This window comes from Podarcis liolepis (assembly GCF_965112155.1).
Source record: "Podarcis liolepis genome assembly, chromosome: 7".
NCBI lineage: Eukaryota > Metazoa > Chordata > Lepidosauria > Squamata > Lacertidae > Podarcis > Podarcis liolepis.
In genome coordinates, this window is record NC_139561.1 from 25,288,903 (window position 1) to 25,305,947 (window position 17,045).

Below are 17,045 nucleotides of genomic sequence, written 5' to 3' on the forward strand. Positions count from 1 at the left end.
TTTCAGTGCTGGGGAAGGTGGGAAACCGTAAAGCAAAAGCAGGGGAAAAAGAAGAGATTTACCAAAGCTTCTGTTTCAAGCGAGGAGGAAGAAATCCTGCTCTGTCCCGACTCTCCTCCCAGAAACCGCTCTGCTGGAAAATTTACAGTGCTAAGCCGATTGTTTGGTTTGGCACTCTGGTCAGGATGCTGTCTTGTAAACTTAATAATAGCTGCCCTCCTTTTAATTTGTTTGACCTTGACTACAATAATTCATTATGTGCGTTAGAAGGTTTCTCTCTCTCCCTCCTCCCCCCGTCACTTTTCTTTAAAACAAAGAATTTGGCTTCTTCCCCTTGACTGCGTGGAGAGAGCTGTGCCTCGGAATTCCCTTTGGCTTCAGTCGCTCATGTGGCGGCTGGTTAGCAATCAACTTCGTATTTAAACAGAGGACAGAGTTTTATTTTTTATTTTCCCCTTTTACATGTATATTTGAATCCCTGGAAAACCTAAAAGGCTGGTTTTTCCTCATTGGAAAGACATAATTAATCTTGGTCTTGGTGAATGGTTAGTTCAGCATCTCTCTGCATTTTGTCAGTGCTGCTGACAATGTCTGCCTTTTCCTTCACCCTCCGCCTCACCCCCACCTTAAGTCTGCCTTCAGATTAAACTCTCTGGGTTAGGGAGGTAAGAAGTTTTCCATTCTGCCTTGTCGTCATCCCATGCAGCACTGTCTCAATCCTGCTGCAGTTTGCCTTCTGCCAAAACCGTCGTTACTTCTCTCACTGGCCATTGCGACAGAATTGTGCAGCCTGCATAATCTGCAGAACAAATTACGCAATTGATTGCATAAATAATGCAAGATGCATTGTTGTTCCGTCATTCCACCCCATTCATTTCAACACAAATAAAAAGGGGGGGGTAATCAATTGCATATTCTTTGCATATCGTTTTGGCTCTGACCCCACTTGCTAGCCGCATGACATAAAAAGGTTCCTCACCTCTATGATACAGGAAGAACCATAAGAAGAGCCTGCTGGATCAGACCAATGGCCCCTCTTGTCCAGCATCCTGTTTCCCCAGAGACCAACCAGATGGCTTTGGGAGGCCTCAAGGCAAATCTGTTCCTTTTGGGTTCTCATTCTGGGCAGGTAATCCCTCCCCTACCTGGCCTGGTCTCCTTGGCAACCCTTCCCCCAGGTGGGATTGGACAACTGACTGAGGTAGGCGGAGACCTCCAGGTATCCCACCTGAGGGAAGACAAAGCCAAGCCTATGCTGTTGGAGCCGCTCCAGATCTAGGGGCTGCACACGTCCACGCAAAGGGCGCCCCCCATTTTAAGCGGGGAGCGGTCATTCTTCCAGCCTCAAGTTATGTTCTCCACATTTCCACATCAGTTGGCAATGCGGGGTTGAAAATTAATCAGCATTTTACATAAGAAGAGCCTTGCTGGATCAGACCAATGTCCCATCTAGTCCAGCAACCTGTTCTCACAGGTTAGTTCTTGGTATTACCAAGAACTAACTTAGTTGGTCTTTAAGGTGCTACTGGAAGGAACTTTTTTATTTTGACTATGGCAGACCAACACGGCTACCTATCTGTAACTGTTCTCACAGGGACCAACCAGATGCTTGTGGGAAGCCAGCAATCAGGATTCAAGCGCAAAAACGCTCTCCCTTCCTGTGGTTTCCAGAAACCGGGGTTCAGAACCATTGCTGTCTCCAACTGTGGGGGCAGAGCATAGCCATCATGGCCAATAGCCAGCCCTCTGCTCCATCTAGGTTGGTGACCCCAGGCCTGCCTCCTTCAGCATCGGGTTGGCCATTGGGAGAACAAGATGCTGGGCTGAACAGCCCTGATCCAGCAGGGCTCTTCTTATGTTGTTCTGTTCTCTGCTCCAGCCAGTGTGGTGTAGTGGTTAAGAGCGGTAGACTCGTAATCTGGGGAACTGGGTTCGTGTCTCCGCTCCTCCACATGCAGCTGCTGGGTGACCTTGGGCTAGTCACACTTCAGCCTCACTCACCTCACAGAGTGTTTGTTGTGGGGAAGGAAGGGAAAATGAGAATGTTAGCCGCTTTGAGACTCCTTCAGGTAGTGATAAAGCGGGATATCAAATCCAAACTCTTCTTCTTCCTTCCTTCCTTAGAAGTGCACACGTACCGCTGTGAGGACTGCGACGAACTCTTCCAGTCAAAGATGGACATGAGGCGGCACAAGAAATACTCTTGCAATGCTGTCAGCTCCCTCTACGAGACCCTCAGTGAGGAGATCAAGCAGGAAGGGGCTTCCGATGGGCAGGTCCACGAGTGCAAGGATTGTGAGAGGATGTTCCCAAACAAATACAGGTAATACACCTGGGAACCGGTGAGATGCTGAGCATCCTGGCTGGGGCTGGTTGGAGTTGGTCCAGAACACCTGGAGGGCACCAGGTTTACTCTGTATCCCTCTTATCCTGTTAGACCTCTTTCAAAATTAGTGGTGATGGGAAGAACTGTAGTATCCATGCAACATGTCCGCCCATTTCTCTCTTTCAGCTTGGAACAGCACATGATCATCCACACTGAGGAACGGGAGTACAAATGTGACCAGTGTCCGAAGGCCTTCAACTGGAAATCAAACCTGATTCGTCACCAGATGTCGCACGATAGCGGCAAGCGATTTGAATGTGAAAACTGTGTAAAGGTATGGCTGTGATGGGCACCATTGATTTACTCTGGTTGTGGTCCCAACCACTCAAGAGGATCAACCCTACCTTCCTTTGAAGATGGGCAAATAAAGGAACAGAGGAAGACTGTTTTGAAATAAAACAAATGTCATGGATTGGCTGGACACAGAGGAATGGTAGGAAGCACTGGGGAACTCCCAAGGGAAGAAGGCTCAGAGCCCTGGGAGAGGTGGTGGGATGAAGATGAGTGGTCAGAGGGAGAAGACTGGGATTGGCAGCTAAGGAGGCAATGGCTTAGTGAGCTGGGAGAGTCTGTGGCAGAGAGAAGTGCAGAAGGCAGAGAGGAGGGAGGCCAAGAGGCAGAGATGAGTCTTGCTGAAGAAGCCAGGGTTTCTCTCCCTCCTGCTACAACAGGCTCCCCTCACCACTGGAGTCACAGTACTAGGAGAGGCATGAAAAGGGAGGAACAGTGGCAGGCATGCAGGCACAGTCTCAGATTGCTTGGGAAGGACCCGAGAGAGGAGGAGACTTGCTGTGGGAAGGCGGGGACCTTCAGTCCCCACAACGGCCTCTTAGGTGCAAGACCTACTGAGAAGAGTTGATGTGCTCATTAGGCCTGGTGCTCTTGAGCTGACCTTATACTTCTAATAAAGCATTAACTTCACTTACTCCATATGATTTATTGCTGACTTGCTCTTGGCAACAGTTCTACACAAAAGCGAAAAGGACACTTTAATCTCAGAAATGAACCCTACCTCACAGGGCTGTTGTGGGAATTAAAGGAGGTGGGGCAGAACCACATATGTTGCCCTAGGCTCCTTGGAGGAGGGGGAAAGGTGGGATATAAATGAAATGAAATAAATAAGTCACCAGTAAACAGAACTTCACGGTGAGATGAATTTATGTGGCTTTGTTCCTCAAAAAAGTTTTCTCTCTCTCTCTTTCTGCACTCCCTATTTCCAGGTGTTTACTGACCCCAGCAACCTCCAGAGGCACATCCGTTCTCAGCACGTCGGCGCACGGGCGCACGCTTGCCCTGACTGTGGGAAAACCTTTGCCACTTCTTCCGGCTTAAAGCAGCACAAGCACATTCACAGCACTGTCAAACCTTTCATATGTAAGTTGTCATGGCTGCCTCCGAGAGCGGGCCAGCCAGTATAATTGCACATATCCTGAGCTGCAGCCTCCACCGCCACCCCCTCCGGCCTCTGCCAGCAGCAGCCGCTGTAATTTTATAGGTCAGAGCACCAGATTAAATTCTGTCGCTATTCCCACCCCCCACTTCACGCACGGCTCCTGTTTTTTCAGTAAACATTTGAGGCAGGGCTTTTTTGTTTTTGACAGGTTAAAAGCTGAACTCCGCAGTCAGTCGGGCCAATTTGGCCTGCGCGCGTTTCTTTGCAGCAAGCGCACACACACCCACACGCCGCCACCCCCCGAAACCTAGGAACATAGGAAACTGCCTTATACAGAGTCAGACCACTGATCTCTCCAGCTCAGAATTGCCTCCAATGACTGGCAGGGACTCTCCAGGCTTTCAGTCGGGGGCGTCTCTCCCAGCCCTACCTAGAGATGCATGTCTTTGAACCTGGCACCTTCTGCATGCAATGCAGATGTTGCAGGCTATGGGGACCCTTTGGTCTGATCCACAAGGCTCTTCCTGTATCTGTGCAAAGAGCGGTTCCCCAGTTCACCCCTGCACCCTTTCTTGGGCAGACATAACCAACTCTGGGCAGCTTCCAACACACATAAAAACATAATAAAACGTTAAAAACTTCCCTATACAGGGCTGCCTTCAGATGACTTCTAAAAGTTGTGTAGTTCTCCATCTCCTTGACATCTGATGGGAAAGTGTTGCACAGGGAGGGTGCCACTACCAAGAAGGCCTTCTGCCTGGTTCCCTGTAATTTTGCTTCTCACAGTGAGGGAACCACCAGAAGGCCCTCGGAGGAGAACCTAAGTATCTGGGCTGAGTGATAGGGGTGGAGACACTTCTTCAGGTATACTGGGCCAAGGCCATTTAGGGTTTTAAAGATCAGCACCAACACTTTGAATTGTGCTTGGAAACATACTGGGAGCCAGTGAAGATCTTTCAGGACCGGTGTTATATTCTTCAAGGAAGGCCGAGAAGGCCCTCTGCCTAATTCCCTGTAACTTTATTGTGCCAGAAGGCCCTCAGAGCTGGACCTCAGTGTCCGGGCTGGATGATGGGGGTAGAGACGCTCCTTCAGATATACAGGGCTGAGTAGTTTGTTAACTGTGCTGGGCATTGTAGCTCTGTGATGGGTAAACTACAGCTCCCAGGGTTCTCTGGGACAAGCCCTGTGCTTTTTAAATGTGCAGTGGATGCGTTTTAAACATATGGTGTGGATGTGACCGTCATCTTCTATACAAGGAATTGTCTCAGCCAATATTTCCAGTGAGGTAATAGGCTTGGTAAGCCAAAGTATGACTTCGGGTTCACATGAGGGGCAGCAGTCAAACTGCTAGCTCATTTGCAAAGCTAAGCAGGGTCCGGTGTGGTTTCAAACTGGATGGAGAACCCCATGTTGAGATTCCTGCATTGCAGGAGGTTGTACTAGGTGATGCTTAGGGTCCCATCCAACTCTACAATTCTAGAATGCAGCATTTCTGCAAATTTGCTCACTGCGAGATCCTTTGCTGCTGGGAACTGGGAAAGTTGCTGCCTCACCAGGGCGAGGCAGCACAGAGCTACATGGGCTGAGGGGTTGTGTTTGCAATTTATATGTAAAATTATGTTACTCCTCCCCCCATGCTCCGCTTCAACAGGGTGGCACCCAAAAACCAGTAAAAAACAACAACAAACAGTCATTATTTCAGGTTGCATCCTACTAAGTCCATTTTTTTAACTATCAATTCTTTATTGATTAAAAGATTTGCATGTCTATACAGACATTATGTACTATCGCTTAACAGGTAAAAAAGAAAGAAAATTATATAAAATAGAATATTTATAAAGAAAAAAAGAAATAAAGAAGTAACAAAGATAAGAAACAAAGAAATCTTTTTTTAAAAAAGAGACAAAGTTATTTACATAGTAAAAGTACTCATCCGCACAATCCTTCCCATCCTTCTCATTATACTGTTTGATATAACATTCTTTTTTACGCAGGTTTACATTGTATAATATCATTTCTTCCTGCTTTGTATACGTTCCTTTGATCTTTTTCTTTACAAATATCACTCAATCACTCATCCGACTAAGTCCTGTTCATTACTTTATTATGAAACACAACCTGCTTTCCAACCAGTTCTTTCATATTAATTTCATATTGGGTTTTGGTGTTTTGGTTTCTGTTGATGCTTTAGGTGAGGTCTGCCACAAGTCCTACACGCAGTTCTCCAACCTGTGCCGCCACAAGCGCATGCATGCCGACTGCCGGACCCAGATCAAGTGCAAGGACTGCGGCCAGATGTTCAGCACCACCTCCTCACTCAACAAGCACCGTCGCTTCTGCGAGGGGAAGAACCATTACAACCCCGGGGGGATATTCGGGCCAGGCCTGCCTCTCACTCCCAGCTCAATGATGGACAAATCCAAGCCATCTCCTGCCCTTAACCATGCCAGCCTGGGGTTCAGCGATTACTTCCCATCCCGGCAGCACCCTGGAGGGCTCCCCTTCTCCCCCGCTCCCCCAGCGTTCCCATCCCTCGCCCCTGGGTTCCCGGGCATCTTCCCTCCTTCGCTGTACCCCAGGCCCCCTTTATTACCTCCGACGCCGCTGCTGAAAAGCCCCCTCAACCACACTCAAGATGCCAAACTTCCCAGCCCCCTGGGCAACCCAGCCCTCCCTCTGATCTCCGCCGTGAGCAACAGCGGCCACCCCGCCTCCGGGGAGGAGCGTTACAACAGCAGCAACCTGGGGAACTCCTACCTGGAGAAGCTCAAGGCCAGGACCAGCGACATGTCAGACGCGAGTGACTTTGAGGACGTCAACACCACCACAGGAACGGACCTGGATACCACCACCGGGACAGGGTCTGACCTGGAGAGCGACGCGGAGAGCGACCGGGACAAAATGAAGGAGAAGAGCAAGCCATCCGAGAGCAAGCCGGATTTCGGCAGCGGCGCAGTGCCCACCAGTTCCGCCAACAACATGAGCGACCTCCCCCTCTTCTACTCGCAGCATTCCTTCTTCCCTCCCCCCGAAGAGCAGCTCCTCCCCATGGCGGGAGCAGCCAATGACTCCATCAAGGCCATCGCCTCCATCGCGGAGAAGTACTTTGGGCCCGGCTTCATGGGGATGCAGGAGAAGAAGATGGGCTCCCTCCCGTACCATTCCATGTTCCCCTTCCAGTTCCTCCCCAACTTCCCCCATTCGCTGTACCCTTTTACGGACCGCACCCTCAACCACAGCTTGCTGGTCAAGGCAGAACCAAAGTCACCCAGGGACCTTCACAAACTGGGCAGCACCAGCTCTGAGTCACCCTTCGACCTTACCACAAAGCCAAAAGAAATCAAGCCAGCCTTGCCGCCCCCCAAAGTCCCGCCCGCTCACCCGTCCGGGGAGGAGCAGCCGCTGGATCTCAGCATCGGCAACCGTATCCGGGCCAGTCAGAATGGGAGCCGGGACTCCCGGAGGAACCACGTGTACGGAGAAAGGAAGTTGTTGGCCAGTGAAGTATTACCCAAGATCTCTCAGGCTCAGATGCCGCCACAGCCATCACTGCATTACGCCAAGCCATCTCCTTTTTTCATGGACCCCATATACAGGTATTAACATAGCCTGCCTTAATCGCACGCGTTTGCAACTGAGGCCAACTGAGCCCCAGCGACAATAGTGGTGGCAAGCAGTGGTTGGGGTTGCCACCACTACTGAGTTACCCCAACCCTGGTGTGTGAAGCAATCACTCGGGTCTGGTCTACTTGCCAGCAAAGTTCTCAGGGACTGGGCAGAAGGGGAATGGTGGAGACCGCCTGCCCAACCTAACCCAAGGAAGAGGAAGACAGTAGATTTGCAACAGGGGTTTGAGGGAGGTCACAGCTCAGAGGCAGATGAGGGGGAAAGTTGGAAAATCATGGGAGAGCTAGAGCAACACCCAGCTGACATGTCACTAGAAAGCATTCCAGAGCCTCTATCTCCCAGAACCTGGCGAGCCTTGAAAGTAGGAGAGCAAAGAGCTCAAAAACAAAGGGCCCATAGCAGCACTGGTAGAGGAGGCGATGAGAATGACAAGGATGTGGGAGAGATGGGGGGGGTGGAGATTCACTTGGGACAACACCATTTTCCAAGAGGCTGGGTTCTATAGCCTCTCTCTGTAAAGATTGAAATAAAAAAGGATGGTAAGAAACTTTATACTTTCCTGGGCAACCAGCCGGGAGCCGCTGACAACATCCTGACAAAAGTTGACTGTTAGCTGTGGCTGCAACATGGTTATGTTGTTTGCATGTCAAGACCCCGCAGCCACCCCCTCATTGGAAATAACTCACACAAGGACACGGATATTAGGTTTATGTTATTGGGCAAATTTTGGCCACAACTTTATTGAAATTACAGAATGTGAGTGGTATTGACTTAGGCATTGACTGGACCTGACTATATCTGACTCCTGCCCATTGTGCAGGAAGTCCCCAGTAAGGGTAAGCCACCGGTAGGGGGGAGCCCTGTCGATGCGGACCAACTCAAGCTCCCCCTGGTGTTCCCGTTGGGGTCGTGTCAAGGCCTTAGCCCCCCAGCCGGGCTTCAGACTAGAACAACACCCCCGGATTCCTTTAACGGAATACCCTTAAGCATGGAGGGGCAGGTGATGGCCACACCTCCCCTCCCCCACACTAGGTCAAACAATGCCTAACTGCCACAACTGGCCACGTCCCCCCAGCCAGCGGGTTGGCTGGCCGGGCTCTGACGTGGCCGGGATCCCCCAGGCAACGGGGGACAAGGTCCCCCACTTGGGGAGTGGGTGGCCATGCAGTCCACCGCAAGTCCTCCCCACTGGGAAGTGGAGGGGATATATCACATTGTATCCAATGAAACTCTTGCAGAGTAGACCCACTTTAATTAATGGACATGACTGAACTAGGCCCATTAATTTCCATTTTATTCATTAAAATGAACGGTACTAGGTCCTTAACATTGAAGCGATAACTTTAGTTAAAAACAACAACTCAGTTCCTCAGCCCAGTGGCCAATAAATTCACCTCCATATCCAATGACATTGACAAACAGAATACACGTGGATCAATTAAAATGAAATAAAATGTGCAGTTACATGAAGCAAATATTTTCCAAAGCCAATATCTGTGGCCAGACATGCTCTGATGAATAGGGTTTCTTCCGTGGCAGGTAAACAAAACAGAACACCAACTTGAGCACGACTCTGAAAGTGTAATTGCTTTTTTTATGATGTGCTGCAGCAAACATTTCTTTCCAAATTGAAAAAATAAGACATTTTAGTCTTCTGCCAACACTGGCCATCCCCACCACCAGAAGAAAGAGTCGGGGTGCCAACTTGAATAAAATATTTGGAGTGGGGCAGGTAAGCCCCACCCCACTGGTCACTCACTGTGGCCACACCCTATTTGAATAGCAATGCCCACTAACTTTGGGGGGCCCTAGCCCCCTCAAATATTTTAGGGGGGCACGAAGACCCTAGGAGTTGGCTAGGATAGAGTCATTTGAAAACAAGCTGACTGTTGGACTAAGAGATTGCTTTCATCAAGTTATCATCTTAAAGCTTTTTTGCCTATGTAATAGGTGTGTATGTAACTCATAGGCTACCTTAACTTCTTTTGTAGCAAATTAATGAGCACGACTAACTTAGGTCCACCCATTTAAATGGATCTATTCTGATCAAACATACACCACATGCACTCCTGATTGTTCTTGGGCTGATACTTCGAAAACATTCAGAAACCAAGGCGTGGCTTCCTATTGGCTGCAGGCGCGTCCTGCAGTCAATTGGAAACTGTGGAAGCTGCACCGGATGTTCGGCTTCCAAGGCAAAGTTCGCAAACCGGAACAGCTATTTCCAGGTTTGCAATGTTTGAGTTCCGAGTTTGTTCATGAACTAAACTGTTCGAAAACCAAGGTATAGTTGTATAGGGCACTGACCTAGATAAGCTCTTCTTACCTTTTGCTGTTGTTGTTCTCAAGTACAGTGGTACCTCAGGTTAAGTACGTAATTCGTTCTGGAGGTCTGTTCTTAACCTGAAACTGTTCTTAACCTGAAGCACCACTTTAGCTAATGGGGCCTCCTGCTGCTGCCGCACTGCCGGAGCACGATTTCTGTTCTCATCCTGAAGCAAAGTTCTTAACCCGAGGTACTATTTCTGGGTTAGCAGAGTCTGTAACCTGAAGCGTATGTAACCCGAGGTACCACTGTGTTGTTGTTGGCATTCATCTGCCTTGAGAGACAATGGTTGTGCTCCTCCAGGGGTGAAGTCAAACCACTGTGTTAGCAGCACCAAAGTGATCTCCCTGGGGCACAAGCCTGGGCAGTGAGAATGGGGGTCCTGGGCTGCCCAGATGACAAACTTCCACTCTTGGGCTCGCTGATGTGGTCCAAAGGAAAGCAGAGCAGTACCTTTGGCATCAGCTTGGCTGCAGGAGTTGCCAGAAAGAGGTGTACAAAATGCCATCCAACTGTTTGAGGGAATTGTGTCGGGTTTAAGTATATAGGCTTGTATAGGACAAGTGGGTCCAAAATTAGGAAACCAGAAACCGTGATCTGCAAATCATGCATGGTGGAGAAGTTTGGGAAACCATGAAGTCAATATGGGAAGATGCCAAGGAACTGTCAGCCAAGGTGATGTTGGCCGGGCATGTTGAGAAACCGGGAGGGGGTGGGTAAGGAAGAGGAACTCGAGTTTTCTCAAGACCCCTTTTCAGATTGGTACTCCATGAGGAGGGCTTCCTTGTTCTCACTCTTGAGATCCTAAGGACTTTGCTCAAAGCTTTATGTTGCCTCTCCCAATCATGCTCATCTAGGAATGCCATTCCAGGTATGAAAAATGGCCCTGACCATTTTCGGCTTTGTTCCTTGGGAAATAGCGACGGTAACAGTAGAGATGGAAGTTATTCCAGTGGGATTCCAGCACCTCTGCGTAAGGGCTGGAAAACGTGCCAAAATAACAGAGGTTGGAGGAAGCTTTGCCAGTCAAAACAGAAAGGCAGGAAACGGCACAGGAGCAGAAGACAGATGAATGAGATGGATCAGGGGACGGGGGAGACATGCTCAGTGAGTTCCTGGGAGATGTGGAAGATTAGTAGCGGGTTCTTTTGTGGGGGGGGGGGTAGATTTCAAAGTTAGAAACAAGTCAAAGGTTGTAAATCCAACTGAGGATGCCATGAGTTAGCAGTCTGGCAAGCTCAGAAAATAGAGAAATGCAAGTTGGACCCGTAGCATATTATTGGTGCTCAAGGACACATTTCAGCAAGGTGGAAACACTAAGGCAGGACCAGTGAGAGGTATGGCTTTGGGAAAGTTGTGAGGGCCAGATAGAGAGCCCTGGGGGGCCACATTTGGCCCCTGGGTTGGAGGTCCTTCACTCATGCTCTTAAACCATGAATGGGCCTGCTCTGAGTTGGATTAATGCTTGTTTCAGCCCATTGTTATCATCCTGGCACAACAGTAAGGCATCCCTTGGCAGAAACCAGGAAGGGTAGATTATATATACATATATTCTTAGTTCAGTTGGTAGAGCATAGGACTCTTAATCCCAGGTTTGTGAGTTCGAGTCTCATGTTGGGCAAACAATTCCTGCATTGCAGAGGGTTGGACTACATGGCCCTCGTGGTCTCTTCCAACTCTACAATTCTATGATTCTTCTGGTTTTCCCTGGAGGCCCTGTGAGGTATGTAACCCTCTGTATTGCTGTCCAGCAGGGTGGAGAAGCGGAAGGTGGTAGATTCAGTGGGCGCATTGAAGGAGAAGTATCTGAGACCATCCCCGCTGCTTTTTCATCCCCAGGTAAGACCAATTTTTTTAAAAAATGTTATATTTGACTTTGATGCAGCTTGATGAGAACCGACTTTGTCTGGAACCCCCCGGACAGATGTGTGGATCAGAGCAGCGGACTGTATCCAGCTAAGACCTACTTTGAGTAGATCCATTGAAATGATTGGGCCTAAGTTAATCACGTTCCTTAACTTCTACTCTTAGTAGGACTGGCAGAGACTACAGCTCATCATTTTGCAATTCCCTGGATTTTGCAGTAGTTTCCAACTCAGAAAATCGGCCCCAAAAAGGCATTGCAAAAAAAAAAAAAAAAAAAAGTTCATTTGTGGAGATAAAATAAATTTTATTTTTTATTTTTTTAATAAATTTTATTGGTGCGTGTCCCCCCCCCCAGGTACAAACCTAGCACACCAGAGATAAATTTTCTACCCCAGCCAGGTACTTGTTTCTAACCTGACGTCAGCAACATCAGCAGCAACATTATTATTATTATTATTATTATTATTATTATTATTATTATTATTAGCCTTATTTGAACACCAGGGCTTTTCAGAGCACCCAAAGCTCTGAAATACTTTGCAAGTTCTCATGAGACTCTTGATCTCAAGGTCATGGATTCAAGCCCAACGCTGGGGGGGGGGGGAATTCCTCCATTGCAGGGGGTTGGAATTGATGACTCTCATGGTGCCTTCCAACTCTACAATTGTATGATTCTATTATTCTAGGGCCCCTCATAACTGAGCACACAAAAATGACGTTTCATTGAATGATACCATTGGCCTAGTGCTATCAAGAGCAGATTGGCATGGTCTTGTGCTTCTGCAGCGTCTTGTGTGTTTCCATGACTTTGCTAAAAGATCTATAAGGCCCCTGCACAGGGGTCCCACCATATTAGGGGCCCCTTACTTCACTCTCAGCTTTAAGCACCTTTGCTATCCCTTAAGCAGAGGGGCTAGCAATAAAGCACAAGCCATCAGTGTCACATCTCAGTTTCCCTTCTGTTGGAAACAGTAAGAGTCTACCTTGTGGTTTCATTTACAGGGTACTCAACAACCATTGTTTTGTGGCTGGAGCTTTTCCCGCCCGATATGGTTTTGCTTTCACAGCTAAACTTAGTTCCTTCATTGTTTTGTCTCAGCCTGAGAGTTTGGTTAATAACTTCCCCCGATTTTCCATTTGAGGAGGTCCTACAATGGTGACAGGCTGGCCAGGGACATCCTGTGTTTGTGTGGGTTAGAATAGCAGGAGAGAAATGATCTGATAGCTGTCCCAGAAAGTCTGGTGAGAAAGCTATGCGCTCCGAGAAAGACTGTGTGCTGGGGGCACAGAAGGGTCTAAAAGTCAATCTCATAAAATTTGGACCGTGGAAAACATCTGTCACATTGGTTGTCTGTCAAGTTAGTATCTGTCAACAGAATATATACAATGATGGTGGTCGTTCTCGCCATCACAATTATCAACAAGTTCTTTATTTTTTTTCCAAACCACCTTTCCTCCAAATAGCCCAGGGCAGCATGTATGAATCCCTCATTCACACTCACCCACCCATTCGATTCTCACAACAGCCCTGCGAAGTAGGGTAAGCTAAAATATAGTGTGTATTTCATGGTCATTCAACAAGCTTCTTGACTGAGTGATGCTGTGAACCTCTTGAATGGTGGGGCTAGGTTGTGGGCCTGGATGGGGAAGAAACTTGATTTAGTTTGCATATAAAGGTGAACCCACCTAATTCACACTTTCTGAAGCAATATGTGAAATGAAACAAAGCCATTCATTGAAATTGGCACTCCTCCGAATTTTGCAGTGTAGTTCCCTAGCCAAGTAAGTCATATACTGGGACAAAGTGTCCATAAAGAGGCAGATATCTGTGATTATAACATTAAGAGTGCCTTGTATTAGGGGAAATTGCTTTGCAAAAATGTGCAAAATTGTACATAAACATTGCAATAAATTTGCTGGTGAATTTTCACGAAGGCCTAATAATAATAATAATAATAATAATAATAATAATAATAATCACACAAACTGGTGTGGAAATGTGGAGTACTGAACTTAAAGTTGGAACAAATTAGAAATTGAGAGAAACAAAAATGGACAGACTTGCCCATCCCTAACTGTGAGAAGTAGCGTAGTGGGAGCTGGGAGCCAGAAGAGCGGCTAGTTGTCAAGACCAGAAAGCAAGTAAAAAAAACAAACCAAGGAGGCAAGAGCAAAGAGCAAACCAAGTCGAGACTAAAGCATAACCAGACACAGGGACACAGCAGAGTTCAGGAAGACTGTTGTTCCATCAAGGATCAACAAGAACAGGAAGTCCTCTTAAACTACTTCCTGTCCAGGAAGGTCCAATATACACCTTCAGTGAGCACAGTCAATGGTGGAAGCTATTTCACCGGGTAGCTTCTATACGCATCTCAAAGCTTCACCACATCGGGGTGCTGCACACAGACCCAGCTGTTCCTGACACCATTTCCTGGCTGTAATCTGCAGTGCAATGTAGATTAATTGCTTAAATTGTGTGCCCATAGTTCAAGGGGTAGGGACCATTTCAGCCTGAGCTGGACAGGTTCCAGCTAGGCAAAAGCACTTGAGGAGAGTATGAATCAGGGCCAGGGAGGGGTGTGGCCTGATGAGAGGTGCAGGGGCCACAGAGAGAGGTTTGGAAGGCCACATTTTTCCCCTGGGACCAAGGTTCCCCACTCCTGGAACATTCCTAGAAGGGGACAAGTCTATCTGTCTAAAACCCTTGAAATCCATGCTGTGGCATTTCCTTGCAAGTGCTATTTGTCAACAGCAAAATATCAGCATAAGGTTGGGATAGTCAACATGGGGCTGCTTTGCAGACATTGTTGGACTCCTCCTTCCATCAGCACCCCCACCAGCATGGCTAAATGTCGGGGACGATGGAAGTTGTAGTCTAACAACCTCTGGAGGACCACAGGTGAGCTAACCATGGACAGCTCTTTTTGATACCCAACTCCTAATGCTTTGACATTTAGTTTTTGAAACCGAAATGCTGATTTGTACAACATCTGGCATTTCAGAGAACACTAGCCTTTGGAAACCAAGGACAATAACATAAAAAAATAAATATATCCTGGATTCCCATGCTGGAATTTCTGAAAACATGACATGTATCTCTCTTTTGTTTTGCAAGGGGCAGGAAGGGGTATAAACAAAAGAAGGCTTTCCCCCTTGCACTGATTTTTGTATGACTCCAGCATGATCTGTTTCGAATGAACTTCTGCCTGCACAAATCATTGGCAAGCCTTTCTGATTGCTTAATGGCAAGCCACCACCCCCCCCCCGCCCCGATGACTGTCTTTCCTTCTTCCTCTTCTCTGATTTTCTTTTCTTCCTCATCTTTATTTGTCATTTCGAACCGGTTGCTCCTGCCTTAAATAGCAAATGCTCCTGCCAAACGGAGAGGCCAGGGCCTGCCTTTAGAATTGTCGAACGAGCCCACGACATCTCACACTGGCAAACCCTCTGTGATTAAGTGCCAAAAGAGCGGGGAGCGACAAAAGCCGCCACCAGGTACTCCGGTAAAGGGCTGAGTGAAAAGAACCCTCGACGAGATCCACCAAGTGTTTTGCAACCCGCTCGGTTTTGTTACATGACTGGCAGCGGGGGCTGGCCCTCTGTTCCCTTGTGCTATTATCATACAGGCCTAGGATCTGTTCTATTAAATAACACAAAATGGCTTTTATGGGTCTCCTTTTATTTTCTTTTTTAAGGTTTATGATTGGTTGTCAACCTTCTGCAATTTATTCCTCAATGATCAGGACAGCACTCTCTATCTATCTTCCTTCCTTAATGTTGTCCCTTGTTTTCTTTCCTTCTCTCTCTCCCCTTCCCCTTCCTTTCCTTTTTTTCTTACTCATTTTTCTGTCTCTGCCTCTCCCCCCTTCCCTTCTCTCCTATTTTCTTAGTCATTCTCTCTCTCTCTCTCTTACACACACACACACAGAGAGAGAGAGAGAGAGAGAGAGAGAGAGAGAGAGAGGGAGAGAGAGGAGGGAATCGGGGGGGACTGTACATGTTCCACATTTTAATGTAAAGCCACTGACTTCGGAGAAACTGAATTTGGCACATCCGTCTGTCATTAGAAGTGGTATGCATTCTTAGGCATTATCTCCAGTCCCATTTCAACGGAGCAGGAACATGGCAAATGCCAGCTCTCCCAGGTACCCAACAGAGCACTTTGTTTTGTGACCGAAAGATCCCTCCTACCATCAAAAGTGTGACCTCCCGTCCACAACACTGGACTCTTAATTCTGAGCCTTTCATCCTGCTCAGCCTCTGTTGCTCTTTCCTTCCCGCATAACGATACCATTAAGACAGTTTTTAATTGCCTAGCTCTTGGCGTAACACAGCAAAGATTTATCTTACAGGGCAACCATCTCGCTTTACTTTATTGGGCTGTTTCCCCTGCAGAACAATGTTAACCAGCTATAAGGAAGAGATGTTTAGCACAGACCCCAGTGCTAGTTATTGCAGGTTTCTACATGGGGGGAACATGTGGAAGAAAAAACAAGTTGGGAGTAGGGACGGGATGGTTCTCATTGAAAGGCCAACTTACCTAAATTGCAGAGTCTGAAACCATGTGTACACCTCTCTGAATTTTGCAATGCAGTTCTGCAGCCAAGTAACATCTTTTAAAAGATGCATGTACTAGGAGAAAGTGTGCACATAAATGCATACATTGGCAAAACTAGTATAATGAAAATACATTATATTAAGATAAATGGCTAAAATGCTGGTGAATTTTCATGAGGATATCATCATCATCATCATCATCATCATCGCACACTAATATGGAAATGTGGAGAGCTGAAAGGTAGAAAGGGGGTGTTATTTTTATTTTGGGTTGTTGTTTTTATTTTTGTTATATATATTGTGATTTTTATCTTGATCTTTTCTGTGAACCGCCCTGAGACTTTCGGGTATAGGGTGGTATATAAATTCAATAAATACTACTACTGCTACTAGTAATAGTAGTAGTAGTGGTAATAATAATAGGAAAATGAGAGAAACTGAAACATGTTCACCCAACCCATAGGTGACGATAAAGCAGCAGACAGGCTCCTGCAGTCTGGTCTGATCTAAATGTTTGCACCTTACATCATATAATGTGCAGAAGAACTCCAGAGCAATATCTCATTAAAATCAAGGAAGCAGAGTGGCTAGGCCCCACTCGGAATTATCTCTGTCTGATAGATCGATAGATAGATCGATAGATGATAGATAGATAGATAGATAGATAGATAGATAGATAGATAGATAGATAGATGATAGATATGATAGATGATAGATGATAGATGATAGATAGATAGATCTGATAGATATAGATGACAGACAGACAGATGATAGATATAGATAGATTGATTGATTGATTGATTGATTGATTGATTGATAGATAGGTGATAGATAGATAGATGATAGATAGATTGATGATAGATAGATCTGATAGATAATAGATAGAT

General features: G+C 47.0%; 1 protein-coding gene across 6 annotated transcripts in view; it reads left to right on the plus strand.

Moving 5' to 3' along the window:
* The window catches only part of PRDM16 (PR/SET domain 16), a 459,509-nt gene that overhangs the window by 417,434 nt on the left and 25,030 nt on the right, over positions 1–17,045 (plus strand). For 4 of the 6 annotated variants that reach the window (XM_083512877.1, XM_083512879.1, XM_083512881.1 and 1 more), the window contains exons 6-10: positions 2,125–2,323; positions 2,513–2,660; positions 3,607–3,760; positions 5,974–7,378; positions 11,487–11,574. In XM_083512877.1, the coding sequence (XP_083369003.1) occupies positions 2,125–2,323; positions 2,513–2,660; positions 3,607–3,760; positions 5,974–7,378; positions 11,487–11,574 (1,994 nt within the window). The remainder of the gene's footprint in view (positions 1–2,124; positions 2,324–2,512; positions 2,661–3,606; positions 3,761–5,973; positions 7,379–11,486; positions 11,575–17,045) is intronic. The other 2 variants (XM_083512878.1, XM_083512880.1) reach the window with 1 other exon arrangement.